The 15571-nt window shown below is 39.9% G+C and overlaps 1 protein-coding gene across 1 annotated transcript in view; it reads left to right on the top strand.

Annotated features, from left to right (window-relative positions):
• The window catches only part of BEND2 (BEN domain containing 2), a 49119-nt gene extending 34103 nt beyond the window's left edge, over positions 1-15016 (top strand). Inside the window, exon 18 of the mRNA XM_059158382.1 lies at positions 13429-15016. Coding sequence (XP_059014365.1) covers positions 13429-13562 — 134 coding nt within the window. The 3' untranslated portion in view covers positions 13563-15016. The remainder of the gene's footprint in view (positions 1-13428) is intronic.
• Positions 15017-15571: the final 555 nt, after the last annotated feature.

Genomic DNA, 15571 nt, shown 5'->3' with positions numbered 1-15571 from the left:
AAAAGCTTCACAATGTTTATTTCGATGAGATTACATTCCAGTGGTTTCTATTCTATTACACTTTTTAAAAGATTATTTATTTACTTATTTATTGGACAGAGAGAGAGAGAGCATGCATAATTGGGGGGGTGGCAGGCAGAGGGAGGAGAGGCAGGCTCCCCACTGAGCAGAGAGCCAGCTGTGGGCTTGATGCCAGGACCCCAGGATCATGACCTGAGCTGAAGGCAGATACTTCACCTACTGAGCCATCCAGGCACCCCTCTATTACATTTTTTAAAAGTGCTGCCATCACTGACATCACGACCTAGTAATTGGTCACAGTTGGCAATTTGGACATCACGGAGCTAACCCACTGGGCAAAAAACCAAAACCTAATACCTCTTCTGGTTAAAAAAAAGAACACAGACTTTGTAAACAATTTGGAAATGAAGGTATTTATAGGAGAAATATCTTTCTAATTAAAATAATCTTTTTAAAGATTTATTTATTTATTTTTGGGAGAGAGACTGAGAGAGAGAGAGAGAGAAAACGTGTATGCAAGACAGAGGGAGAGGGAGGAGAGAAGCAGACTTCCCCTTGATGTAGGGCTCCATCTCACCATCCTGAGATCATGACCTGAGCTGAAACCAAGAGCCTGAAGCTTAACTTAACTGACTGAGCCACCCAGGCACCCCAGTCTAATTAAATCATTTTTTGTTTTGACAGACAGAGATCACAAGTAGGCAGAGAGGCAAGCAGAGGGCGGGGGGAAGCAAGCTCCCTGCTGAGCAGAGAGCCTGATGTGGGGCTCGATCCCAGGACCCTGGGACCATGACCTGAGCCGAAGGCAGAGGCTTTAACCCACTGAGCCACCCAGGTGCCCTAAAAACATGTTTTTTTCTAAAAACATTTTTTTAAGTGAGGGAAAAGAGGTGACTTTTATAGTTCTTTAAATATCTGGAATATATTAGTTCCTCAAAAGTGGACTAAAGATATTATTCTATGCATTTCATTTTGTTTTATCCCTTATTGGATTATATTACAAGCTGAGAAGATGTCTTTTGTAGTAAAAAATATTCAGTATGAGTTTGACATACTATCCACATGGGGCATATTTTAACAAATTTGCTGTAAGACTCCAAGTTCTATTCCTGTATGGAAGGGCAGCCGTGTGAATTGTTTCAGCAGAGAGAATGCAAGAGAATCATCATCATTGTCCTAGGGTTGTGGGCAGAGCCAGGCCCAAGGAGGGGAATCTGACCAGAAAGCATATTTTACTTTAATATAGGGATAAAATGAACTTGGAGAATGAAGAGTCGGAACAAAGGCTGAGTGACCAGAGATTTCTGCACTCGTGGAAGGAAGGACTGAACCTTATAGTCTCCAGTGTAATTTCTTTAGAACTATTGATTCAGTATAATTTAAAACACACAAAAATGTACAGAAAATGATATAGTAGTATAATAAGAACCTGGCAGCCCAGTACAGATGTAGATGCTTTGCTTTTTGTGCTACAGGTTATTTTTTTAAATAATAAGGCATTACTGATATAATTAAAACTCATCTCACCAACTGTTTCCCCTGTCTTTCTCCCCAAAAGTAACCATAATCTTAGAGTTAGATGAATCATTCCCATACGTATTTTATGCTTTTGCTACCTATATTGATAGATCTATAAATAATATATAATGTCATTCTATGGTTGTTTTAATGTACAGAAATAGGGATATATAGTATGTGTCCTTTTGACAAAATTTTTAATAGATTTTATTTATTTATTTGACAGACAGAGATCACAATTAGGCAGAGAGGCAGGCAGAGAGAGAAAGGGAAGCAGGTTCCCCGCTGAGCAGAGAGTCTGATGCGGGGCTCCATCCTAGGACCCTGGGATCATGACCTGAGCCAAAGGCAAGGGCTTTAACCCACTGAGCCACCCAGGCGCCCCCTTCTGCAAATTTTTATCACTCAACATTATGTTTTTGAGATCTTGCTCATGGATTTTAACTGCTGATTGGTATCCCACTGACTAAGTAAAGTAGTTGATTCTTCTATTCTGATATAATTTTTTATTCTAAGATTTTATTATTTGGGGGCACTCTTCTGGAAACTAATAATCAAAAGTAAATATATCTGCTAGCCAAAGGTATTGATTTTACGAAGAAACTGTTGTTTGATGCTCTCTGATGAGAGTTCAGTATCGCTTCAGGGGTCTTTAGAGAGTGCTTTACATGGAGACAGTTCGTGGGTGGCAGATTTGCAGTCAGTGCACAACCTTACTCCTGTGCTCTTCACCCATTTCTGCATATCACAGAACCGTAAAGTCTTAGCAATAGGAAGAACGTTACACATCCTCCAAGACAACCTTTCCCCCAGAGCAGGAATTTGATCTCAGCTTTGACATAGTTGCCTTCCCTCAGCTCAAACACTTCTACTGATGGCAATCCAGTACATTTTTAAAAATTTTGTTTGTATTTATTTAAGTTTTTATTTAAATCGTGGTTAAAATAGAGTGTAATATTAGTTTCAGGTGTACAATGTAGTGATTTGACACTTCCGTACATCACCGTCATCAGGACGCGTGCCCTCCTTGATCCCCATCACCTGGCTCACCCAACCCCCTACCGCCTCCCCTCTGGTAATCATCTCTGTGCTCTATAGTTAAGAGTCTGTTTCTTGGGCACCTGGGTGGCTCAGTGGGTTAAAGCCTCTACCTCCGGCTCAGATCATCCTGGGGTCCTGGGATCGAGCCCCACATCAGGCTCTCTGCTCAGCAGGGAGCCTGCTTCCTCCTCTCTCTCTCTGGCTGCCTCTCTGCCTACTTGTGATCTCTGTCTGTCAAATAAATAAATAAAATATTAAAAAAAAGTCTGTTTCTTCATTTGCCTCTCTCTTTCCACCTGTTCATTCTTTTTTGTTTGTTTATTACATTCCACATATGAGTAGAATTCATCTTTCTTGGACTGACTTATTTTGCTTAGCATAATACTTCCTAAGTCTTTTCATGTCCTTGCAAATTGCAAGGTTTTCTTCTTCTTCTTCTTTTTTTTTTTTTTTTCGATGATTTTATTTATTTATTTGACACTGAGAAAGAGAGAGATCATATGTAAGCAGAGAAACAGGCAGAGAGAGAGGAGGAAGCAGGCTCCCTGCTGAGCAGAGAGCCCAATGTGGGGCTCTATCCCAAGACCCAGAGATCATGACCCGAACCAAATGCAGTGGCTCAACCCTCTGAGCCACCAGGTGTCCCACGTTTTATTCTTTTTATAGCTGAGTAATATTCCAATGTACATATATATACCACCTCTTCTTTACCAGTTCATCAGTTGATGGACATGTGTGCTGGTTTCATAATTTGGCTGTTGTAGATAATGCTGCTGTGAACAACAGGGGGCATGTATCCCTTTGAATTAGCCTTTTTATATTCTTTGGGAAAATATTCAGTACAACAGTTGCTGGATCATAGCGTAGTTCTATTTTTAACTTTAAAAAAAAATTTAGTTTCTTTTCAGTGTAACAGTATTCATTGTTTATGCACCACACCCAGTGCTCCATGCAATCCGTGCCCTCCCTAATACCCACCACCAGGCTCACCCAACCGCCCCCCCCCCCCCGCCCCCTCAAGACCCTCAGGTTGTTTTTCAGAGTCCATAGTCTCTCATGGTTCACCTCCCCTTCCAATCTCCCCCAACTCCCTTCTTTCCATCTCCCCATGTCCTCTGTGTTATTTGTTATGCTCCAGAAATAAGTGAAACCATATGATAATTGACTCTCTCTGCTTGACTTATTTCAAAAATTTTTGAGGAAACTCCATGTTGTCTTCCAGGGTGGCTGAACGAATTTGCATGCCCACCAGTGGTGGAGGAGGGTTCCTCTTTCTCTGCATCCTCGCCAGCACCTGTTATTTCTTGTGTTGTTGATTTTAGCCTTTCTGATAGGTGTGAAGTGACATCTCATTGTAGTTTTGATTCGCATTTCCCTGATGATGAGTGGCATTGAGTATCTTTTCATGTGTCTGTTGGCCATCTGGATGTCTTCTTTGCAGAAATGGCTACTCATGTCTTTGGTTCATTATTTAATTGGATTATCCAATTTTTTGGGTGTTGAGTTCTGTAAGTTCTTTATATATTTTGGATTCTAACCCTTTATCGGATATGTCATTTGCAAATATCTTCTCCCATTCCATAGGTTGCCTTTTAGTTTAGTTTGATTGTTTCCTCTGCTGTGCAGAAGCTTTTTATCTTAATGAAGTCCCAATAGTTTATTTTTACTTGTCTTTCTCTTGCCTCAGGAGACATGTCTAGAAAAATATTACTATGGCTGATGTTGAAGAAGTTACTGCCTGTGTTCTCCTTTAGGATTTTTATGGTTTCATGTCTCACATTTAGGTCTTTCTTCTATTTTGAATTTATTTTTGCGTGTGGTGTAAGAAAGTGGCCCAGTTTCATTCTTTTGTGTGTAGTTTGTCCAGTTTTCCCAACACCATTTGTTGAAGAGACTTTCTTTTTTTTTTTTTTAAAGATTTTATTTATTTATTTGACAGAGAGAGACCACAAGTAGGCAGAGAGGCAGGCAGAGAGAGAGAGAGAGAGGAGGAAGCAGGCTCCCTGCTGAGCAGAGAGCCCGACGCAGGACTCGATCCCAGGATCTGGAGATCATGACCTGAGCCGAAGGCAGTGGCTTAACCCACTGAGCCACCCAGGCGCCCTGAAGAGACTTTCTTTTTCCCATTGCATATTCTTTCCTCCTTTGGTGAAGATGATTTAACCATATAATTATGGGCTTATTTCTGGGTTTTCTATTCTGTTCTATAGAGCTATATGTCTATTTTTGTGCCAGTACCATACTGTTTGGATCACTAGAGCTTTATAATATAACTTGAAGTACAGAATTGTGATGCTTTCAGGTTTGCTTTTCTTTTTCAAGTTTATTTTGGCTATTTGGAGTCTTTTTGTGGTTCCCTACTAATTTTAGGATTGTTTGTTCTAGCTCTGTGAAAAATGCTATTTTTTAAAGAGATTTTTATTTATTTTTTTGACAAAGAGAGATCACAAGTAGGCAGAGAAGCAGGCAGAGAGAGAAGTGGCTCCCTGCTGAGTAGAAGGCTCAATCCCAGGTCCCTGAGATCATGATCTGAGCTGAAGGTAGAGGCCTTAACCCACTGAGCCACCCAGGTGCCCCAATGCTGTTGGTATTTTGATAGGGATTACATTAAATGCGTAGATTGCTTTGGGTGGTATAGACATTTTAACAATATTTGTTCTTCTGATCCAAGAGTATGGAATATTCTTCCAAGTGTTTGTGTCATCTTCAGTTTCTTTCATCAGTGTTTTATAATTTTCAGAGTACAAGTTTTTCACCTCTTTGGTTAGGTTTATTCCCAGGTATCTTGGAGTTTTTGGTGCAGTTGTAAGTGGAATTGACTTCCCTTTCTGCTGTTTCATTATTGGTGTATAGCAATACAACAGATTTCTGCACGTTGATTTTGTATTCTGCAACTTTACTGGATTCGTGTATCAGTTCTAGCAATTTTTTGCTGGAATCTTTTGGGTTTTCTATATAGAGTATCATGTCATCTGGAAATAGTGAAAGTTTTACTTCCTCCTTGCTGATTTGGATGCCTTTTCTTTCTTTCTTTCTTTCTTTTTTTTTTTTTAAAGATTTTATTTATTTATTTGACAGAGAGAGATCACAAGTAGGCAGAGAGGCAGGCAGAGAGAGGAAGGGAAGCAGGCTCCCCACTGAGCAGAGAGCCTGATGCGGGACTCGATCCCAGGACCCTGAGATCATGACCTGAGCCGAAGGCAGCGGCTTAACACACTGAGCCACCCAGGCGCCCCCTTTTATTTCTTTTTATTGTCCAATTGTTGGGCAGTACTGTGTTAAATAATGGTGAGGGGCGCCTGGCCGACTTCAGTTGGAAGAGCATGCAACTCTTAATCTTGGGGTTGTGAGTTCAAGCCCCACATTGGGTATAGAGACTACTAAAACAAAATAAAACAACAAAAAAAAACCCAACTTATCTGTCGAAAGCTTTTTCTCTATCTTTTGAAATGGTCATATGGTTCTTATTCTTTCTTTTATTAATATGGCATATCATGTTGATTGATTTGGGAATATTGAACCACCCTTGCGACCCAGGAATAAATCCCACTTGATTGAGGTGAATGAGTCTTTTAATGTACTGTTGGATTCGGTTTGCTCGTACTTTATTGAGAATTTTTGCATCCAGGTTCATTGGGAATATTGGCCTGTAGTTCTCTTTTTTAGTGGAGTCTTTATCTGCTTTTGGTATCAGGTAATGTTGGTCTCATAGAATTTGGAAGTTTCCCTTCCTTTTCTATTTTTTGGAATAGTTGGAGAAGAATAGGTATTAACTCTTTAAATATGTGGTAGCATTGACCTGTGATGTCATCTGGTCCTGTATTTTTATTTATTGGGAGATTTTTAAATTACTGATTATTGTTTTTTTCTTTTTGCTGGTTATCAAGATGTTTAAGTTTTCTATTTCTCCTTGTTTTGGTTTTGGTAGTTTATATGTTATTAGGAATTTATCCATTTCTTCCAGGTTGTCTAATTTTTTGGAATATGTTTTTTTAAAAAAATATCCTTTTATGATAGTTTATATTTCTGTGATGTTCGTTGTTATTTCTTGTCTCTTATTTGTGATTTTATTTGGGTCATTTCTCTTTCCTTTTTGTTAAGTCTGGCTAGAGGTTTATCAATTTTATTACTTTTCTCAAAGAATCAGCTCCTGACTTCTTTGATCTGTTTTTTTTAAGTTTCTATATCATTTATTTATGCTCTAATATTTATTTCCTTCCTTAAGTTGGCTTTAGGCTTTGTTTGTTCTTTTTCTATTTCCTTTAGGTGTAAGATTAGGTTGCATATTGGAGACTTTCCTTGCTTCTTGAGGTAGGCCTGTCTTGCTGTAAACTTACCTCTTAAAACTGCTTTTGCTGCATTCCAGAAGTTTTGGACAATTGTGTTTTCATTTTCATTTGTTTCCATGTATTTTTTAATTTCTTCTTTGAGTTCCTGGTTGACCCATTCATTATTTAGAAGCATGTTTTTTTATCCTCCATGTATTTATGGTCTTTATAGATTTTTCTTGTGGTCGACTTCTAGTTTCATAGCTTGGTGGTTAGAAAATGCGCATGGTATGCTCTCAGTCTTTTTGTGTTTGTTAAGGCCTGATTTGTGATCTAATATGTGATCCATTCTGGAGAATGTCCCGTGCGCACTTGAAAAGAATGTGTGTTCTGCTGTGATGTTCTGAATAGATCTGTTATGTCTATCTGGTCCAGTGTGTCACTCAAAGCCATTGTTTCCTTGTTGATTTTCTGCTTCAATGATCTGTCCCATTGATATAAGTGGGATGTGAAATTCCCCTATTATTATTGTATTATTATCAATGAGTTCCTTTATGTTTGTTATTGTTTTATATATTTTGGTGCTCCCATGTTGGCTGCATAAGTATTTACAATTGTTGGATTCTGCCCTTTGTTGTGATATAGTGCCCTTCCTCATCTCTTATTAGTCTTTGGTTTAAAAATCTAGTTTGTCTGATGTACTATTGCTACTCTGTTTTTTTTTTTTTTTTTTTTTTTTTGATGTCCCTTTGGGTGATACATGTTTCCCCCATCTCCTCACTTGCAATCTGCAGGTGTCTTTAGGTCTAAATGAGTGTCTTGCAGGCAGCATATATATGGGTCTCATTTATTTATCCATTCTGACGCCCTAGGTCTTTGGATTGGAGCATTTAGTCCATTTACATTCAGAGTGATTACTGATAGATTTGTATTCAGTGCTATTATATTACTCGTTTTGTTATTGTTTCTGGAGATTTTCTCTGATCCTTTCTTGTCTTTGTCACTTCTTCCAGCCTACAGTTCAGTGCATCAAGCCTGTTTCCAATTTCGTTTATTGCATTCTTCATTTCTGACTGATTCTTTTTTTTAACTCTTTTATCTCTGTGGTAAGGGTCTCCCTGATGCCTTATGATTGTTGCTTTAAATTCTCCATCAGGTGTGTTACTTAGATCTCTCTCACTTAGATGTCTGGCCATGGCCTTATCTTGCTTTTTCATTTGGGATGAATTCCTTCGCCTTGGCATTTTGTCGGTCTCTGTCTTCTTCTCTGTGTTAGAAAAGCCAGTTATGTTTCCTGCTTCTGAGAGTAAGGCTTTATGAAGAAGAGGTCATGTTGCGCCCAGGGCCTGGCAATTCAGGGAGTATCTCTGCTGGGTGCTCCAGGCACTCTGCTGTTGTGTTTTGGCTGCTTTGTCCATCTGCAGAAGCTCTCCTTGCTTGCGGTGCAGAGTTTGATTTTTGGCCAGAATGTGGTGAGTTTTAAGTAGGTGTGCTCTGATCTGCTTGTGAAATGAGACCTGATGCTACTTCCACTAGAACTGAAGGCCCACAGAGCTCTCTGTCGGGAGACATGGTGTGGGCAGGGACTTCTTCTGGTCTTCTTGGAAGGGGCCCAGCAGGCTGGGACAGAGGCAAGCTTGACCGAGAAGGGCAGTCCTGCCAGAATGGGGTGGGGTGAGGCTTGGTGTAAGCAAGTTAGGCAAGCAGCGTCCTCCCTCTGCTGCTTCCCATAGGTGGCTCTGTGATTCTGCTGAGGGCTGGGGGAGGGAAATGGAGCCCCAGCCAGCTCCTTTGTTCCCAGAGAGCCACCTCCATGAATGCTGCCTCTCAGGGACAATGCTCCAAGAAGAGAGAGTCATCTTCTCCCTGTGTGCCCCAGGCATTCTTCAAATCACTGTTTCCACACCCTGCGGGGAGTTTGGCTGCCTTCTTGGCAGGAGCAGGGCGGTGCTCTCTGGGCTCTATCCCAGTCAAGCCTACTAACCTTTGAAACTCTAAGCTTTAATCGCTGTTGTCAATTGCAAGAACTCAGGAAATTCAGCCAATCTTGTTCTTCTTGTGTATCATTCCCTGTATGCTACTCTCTCTTTCTCATTCTCCCTTTCTCTTTCTCTCTCTCCTCTGCGTGGCTCCCCCACCCCATAGCACCTGCCACCCATTTCTCCCCTAAACATATCCCCACACTTCCTACCTTCTTCCATGTGGCCTCTTTTCTTCCATCAGTTGTGGAGTTTGTTCCGTCAGACTTCAGGTTGATTTCTGGGGTATTTAGGATGATTTGATGGCTGTCTAGTTGTGTTCATGGGGTGACAGAAGTCTTGGGTCCTCCTACTCCATCACCATATTCTCCCGCCTCCAGCAACCCAAGACATTTTAAAGGAGCTCTAATTCATGAGAAGGTTTTTCCTCCAAGTGACTTAAAATTTACTTCCCTGCATGTAATACACATCTGTTCTACTTATCCCTTCCAGAGCTAACTAGGGTAGGTCCAATTACTTTTTACATGATAGGCCTTCAAGTATGTAGAGAGAGCTATTACTTCCTGCTGGAGCATTAAGAGAGAGTAAATACACCCTCTCTCCCCACTTTCAAGTTTGGAACCAAGCGAGAGAGAACCACTAGAATCTGGAAGGAGGAGATAAAAATATCAGCTCATACATGCCCAGTTTTCCCAAACTTCCCAACTTGGAGATTCCTCTACATGGAAGCATGAGAATTTGAGAATATAAGTGTTATTCACAACTTTTCCCCACTATGTCTTCTACTTTTACAGGTAAATATCTCCATTTCCTTCAGGAACTCCTCATAGAAATATTTGCCTAATCTTTCATGATCTGATTCAGTGACTAACTTCAGATGTTCTCAAGTTAACCCAGAATACAATAATACTGTTATTTATTAGGCTGTTAATGCAGTCTAAAATGACACTTGCCATTTTAATTTTAATTTTTAAATTTTATTTTTTTGGTAAACATGCTGTCTCTGCAAATTGTTCCTGCCAAGTCATTCTTTCTCCTCTTCCTTCCTTTTTCCTTCCCTCTCTCTCTCTCTCTCCCTTTCTTCTTCCTTCCTTTCTATGTGTATATGTGTTGTAACATGTATTCATTTTATTATTATTATTATTTTTTTATCTTTTGAACCCCCTTCACCCATTTCTTCCTCTCCCTACCTCCTGCCTCTGGCAACTACTTGTCTGTTCTCTGTATCTTGTGGTTGTTTTCGATTCCACACGTAAGTGAAATCATAGGGTATCTGTCCTTCTCTGTCTGGCTTATTTTTACTTCGTGTAATGTCCTCAGGGTCCATCCATGTTGTCCCAAGGGGCAAGATTCCATTATTTTTTATGGCCAAATAATATTCCAGTGTGTGTGTATGTGTGTATTTGTGTACGTGTATACACCGCAGTTTCTTTATTCATTCATCCATCGTGGATACTTGGACACTTAGGTTGTTTCCATATCTTGGCTATGTAGATAATGCTACAGTGTATGTGCTGCCAGGGCAAGCACTAGATAATGTTACAGTGAACAGGGTGGGTGCTTATATCTTTTAGAGTTAGTATTTTTGTTTTCTTTGGATAAATACTCAGAGGCGGACTTGCTGGATTGTATGGTAGTTGTATTTTTAATTTGTTGAGGAACTTCCATTATTATTTTTTTTTGTAGTGGTCACACCAGTTTACATTCCCAGCAACAGTGCACGAGGGTTCCCTTTTCTCCACATCTTCTCCCACACTTGTTTTTTTTGATAGTAGCCATTCTGACAGTGGTGAGGTGATCTCTCATTGTGGTTGGGATTTGCATTTCCCTGATGGTTAATGATGTTTAGCATCTTTTCAATACCTGTTGGCCATCTGTCTGTCTTCCTAGGGAAAACATCTACTCAGATCTTTTGCCCATATTTTAAGTCATGGGGTTGGTTTTTTTTGCTGTTGAGTTGTCTGAGTTATTTTTATATTTTGGATATTAATCCCTCATCAGATACATGATTTGCAGATATTTTCTCCCATTCAGTGGATCGCCTTTTCATTTTGTTGATGGCTTCCTTTGCTGTGCAGAAGCAAATGTAGTTTAATGCTGTGCAGAAGCAAATGTAGTTTAATGTAGTCTCATTGGTTTATTTTTGCTTTTGTTGTTTTTGTTTTTGGTGTCAGCTTAAAAAAAAAAATCATTGCTGAGACCAATGTCAATGTTAATGCAGACTAAAATGGCACTTGCCATTTTTAATTTTACAGTCACCTAAGACCCCTAGATCTTTTTTTTCTATATACTGATGTTTATCTAGTACTGATGTTGTTAGTGTTTGGACTATTCCTGTTTATACTGTTAGTATTTTTTTTTATATAAGTGTAGGATTTTATATTTATTCCCTAGCATTTTATCCTGTTAGTGTAGAGCAGCATTCCCCAAACTATGTTTCTTTTTTTTTTTTTTTTAAGATTTTATTTATTTATTTGTCAGAGAGAGAGAGAGAGAGAGCAGGCGAGCATAAGCAAGGGGAACAGGCAGAGGGAGAACCAGGTTCCCCACAGAGCAAGAAGCCTGATGCGGGGCTCGATCCCAGGACCTTGGGATCATGACCAGAGCCAAAGGCAGACACTCATTGACTAAGCCACCCAAGCATCCCCCAAACAATATTTCTTAAAAACACCTGAATGGTAATGGGCGCTTCATGAATAAGGTGCTTTTTATAGTCAAATGGCTAGGGAAGCTCTTGATTAGGCACCCCCAGGGCCTTACCCTATAGATCTATTTCACCTGACTCTGTTTTGAAACACGTTTTGAATGCATTTAGTTCTGAAGCCCACCCAGATCTCCATAGTCTTGACCTTCGGTTGTTTTCTGCATTGCCACCTTCCTCATTTATATGCCCAACTCACGCATCTGATTCTGTCACCTTTGAATCAGCGGGTCTCTTTACTGCGGGATTTTTCAGAGGGAACCACCTCTGGAGTGTAGCATTGCTCATTTGCACAACCAGGATCTTTTCCCCGGGAAACTTCTTCGTGAATAGTATTTCAGAGAACACTTTTGGGGAAACACTAACCACTTCAGGAGCTTTGTGGGTGCTTGTATTTCTCTTACAGTCTCTTAGTTATTGTTAATAACAATGTCTGGCAGCAAAATAATAAAATAAAAATAAAAAAAATTAAAAAAGATGTCTGGCAACATAAAAAACCACTCCCTGATACTGAATCCAGGAACATATCACTGAAATCCTCCTAGGCTACCCCATGATGTAGTAAGTAGTCCTTTGAGTATAAAAGCTTTTTATTTTTTATTTAAGATTATTTATTTATTTATTTATCAGAGAGAGAGAGGAGCGAGAGTGAGCACAGGCAGACAGAGTGGCAGGTAGAGGCAGAGGGAGAAGCAGGCTCCCTGCCAAGCAAGGAGCCCGATGTGGGACTCGATCCCAGGACGCTGGGATCATGACCTGGGCTGAAGGCAGCTGCTTAACCAACTGAGCCACCCAGGTGTCCTGAGTATAAAAGCTTTTTAACTGTCACCTGCCTTGCTAAAAATTTTGGACCTATGCTGTGTTCATGACATTCTCCTGATTTCCCAACTTTTTAATCTTACTGAAAAACAAGTGATCCCTGATATGAGGAAGTTGAGAGGCAAATTAGGGGGTTTGGGGGTAGGAAAAGAATAAATGAAACAAGATGGGATCGGGAGGGAGACAAACCATAAGAGCCTCTTAATCTCACAAAACAAACTGAGGGTTGCTGGGGGGAGGGGGGTTGGGAGAGGGGGGTGGGGTAATGGACACTGGGGAGGGTATGTGCTATGGTGAGTGCTGTGAAGTGTATAAACCTGGCGATCCACAGACCTGTACCCCTGGGGCTAATCATAGATTATATGTTAATAAAAAATTATATTAAAAAAGAAAAACAAGTGAAATTAATGTAGTCAGCTAATGCCGGCCTGTAGTGCTCAACAGATCCTATCCTAAGGCCTCAAAGGCACTTTGGAAGTCACCTAAAAAAATATCTGAGGACAGTTCTGCTCCTCTGGTTAAAAACATTTCTCTTCTCTACCTTTCCCTTTGTCTGTCCACCCATTTTCTCTAAGCGCTGAGCCACGTTGCTCTGCAGCCTTCCCTTACAGACGTTTTCCTCCAACTGCAAGATGGGGAGACTCCTTCTTTCTCGTGGGAGAGAAATCAAGCAGTACCAAAATATTTAGCAGTTACAGCTTCTTGCCTCTCAGAGTATAAAAGACATTGCAGCCTCTTGTGTGTTACAAAGTCTTAGCAGGTCTTGATACAATGAATAACACGCACGTTTGATAAATTCAAGAATGGGAAAAGTTTACTCCCGAGAGGACTTCCATTCTGGTTATGTGGCGAGGTCATGGGATATTGTTATTTTACTGTGATTTAAGAATGGTGCTTTTTCCTATTATCCTTTTAGATGAAAGGATTTGTTCAGCTCATTTAATAATAGTTATACTCCATGAGTTTTAATTAAAGTTTTAATGACCGTTCCGTAGTCACCACAATAGAACAGAGATTGAATAAATTCATTTGTCTGAGAAGTGCTTTCTAAGTAACTTATGTTTTCGGGTTTTACCACCAGAATTTCTTCAAGACATCTACCCGACTTGCAGTCTCTCAGAAACTGGATATGACTGGAAGTTGTGTGTGACAGCTATCAATAGCTCCATCCGTAGTCTTCGCTATGACCTCAAGAAGTCCACATCCAAAGTGTAGTGGCTTCCCGCAACAACTCCTCCAGCAGAGTCAGAGCCAAGAGATACTGACTCAACTACTTGAATGCCAGCCACCCTACATTCTTTTTTTTTTTTTTTTTTTTTTTTAACACTGTTGTATCATCCTGTAAGTTTCTCAAGTTGTCATTCCAAAATTAGCTTGTTGTAGCGGGAGTGTGGTTCTACATTCACAACTGAAGAAATATCTGATGTTCTTTCTCTGCCCACATAGCAGACAGAATTGCATTCGGAAGATGTATAATGTTTCATCTTGTAAACGAAGTGATGGGCAGTACTCCGATAAGAACCTCTGATTAAGGGAATGGTAGTATACTCCTAAAGGTCATTTTCATTGCTGTTTCAAGGTAGAATGAGAATAGCATGTTTAGCTCTTAGCGATAGGTATGATCTGAGCATCAGGGACACATGCATAGGTAGTGAGGTAGACGTAGTTGGTTGGATAGGCAAACCATGACGCCGGGAGTGGCGTATTTGTCACGTGGACCATCACTGCAGATCTGAGGTCTAAGCTCCACTGATTGAGAAGGGAGGCACGGTTTACACATAACCAAAACACGCATGTTGGCTTTCTTGTATATCCACGAGCAGGGCATTCGTAGGATTGACATACTTTTGTTTGACCCAAACTTTCCAGGCATGAGACCTATGGTTTTTTGATTTGCTTCTGGTAAGAACAGCATCCTTTTATTTACCTCTTGATAATATTTTATCACAACAGTTTTCTAAGAGTCATCACAGAAAATCATGTCAGGAGGCTTTTTATTTCTGTTGAAGTAGTTCAAATTTAAGAATATATCACTATGAATAAAAAGAATCTGACCAGGTTCAGACACTGATTTTTTTTGTTTTTATGGTTTCTGAAATGTCTGGGTAAAGGTTTAATATATTTACTTTGTTTTTCTGATTGATTCTACTAGTTGAAGTGCATACAAATTTGAATCTTACATATTTAAATGAAAATATTGATCAGAAATTCAATTAGAAAAAAGTGATCTTGAAGGCTATTAGCAGGAATATTGGCAAATAAAAAAAATTCCATTTTGCTTATGAGTAGAATTTTATGTTTAGCTTAAGCACTTTAAAGTTCTTGAATGTTTTAGCCATAGAAAATACTGTATAATTTCATTGTTTTGTGTTTAAGAAACAGTTTGTCAGAGAAAAGAGAAATGTTTGTTAGTTATAATGTCATCTCAACTTTTAGTATGGAACAACTCTCAGTTACATTCGCTTTTATTGCATTCTTAGGTATTGTTCAAAAAAACAGCTTTTTTCCTTGTGAGAGTTCAGTCTTTAGTTATGCACATTTGCTTATAACCCATGGATTTTCTTTTTTAGTGGACATTAATTAACTTTGTCTTTTGATAAGGCAAAGAAGAAATTCAATAAAAAGTAATAAGTTGGTCCAGGTAATTTGTGTGAAAGTTGACAAATATTGTTATTTTTGTGACTCATAAAGTAGTTTAGGATGGCCTTATATGGTCCATTTGTAGAATAGATACAATTTTTCAAATGATATATTTTTTGAAAATTAAATTCAGTTTTTAGAGTATGTTAGTGAAATATAGTATAACTGATCTAAAGATTGCAAACACCTGAAAATCCATCGGCAGATCGAAGAGAAGAAGAACAGCAATTCTGGAAACAGAAAAACAACCACTTTCTGAAAGGTAGGACCGGCGGAGAAGTGAATCCAAAGCGACGGGAAAATAGACCCTGGGGGGAGGGGCCGGCTCCCGGCAAGCAGCGGAGCAACCGTGCACAAAATCAGGACTTTTAAAAGTCTGTTCCGCTGAGGGACATCGCTCCAGAGGCTAAACCGGGGCGAAACCCACGCGGGGTCAGCGTGGCCTCAGGTCCCGCAGGGTCACAGAAGGATCGGGGGTGTCTGAGTGTCGCAGAGCTTGCGGGTATTGGAACGGGAAAGCCGGCTACAGAGACAGAGCCGACAGTAAGCTCGCAGCTCCGTGTTACCTTGAACCGGTCGCAGGC

Source organism: Mustela lutreola, chromosome X (assembly GCF_030435805.1).
Source record: "Mustela lutreola isolate mMusLut2 chromosome X, mMusLut2.pri, whole genome shotgun sequence".
Classification (NCBI taxonomy): Eukaryota; Metazoa; Chordata; class Mammalia; order Carnivora; family Mustelidae; genus Mustela; species Mustela lutreola.
Note: the sequence above shows the minus strand (reverse complement) of the source record. Positions and strands in the feature narration are given on the sequence as shown.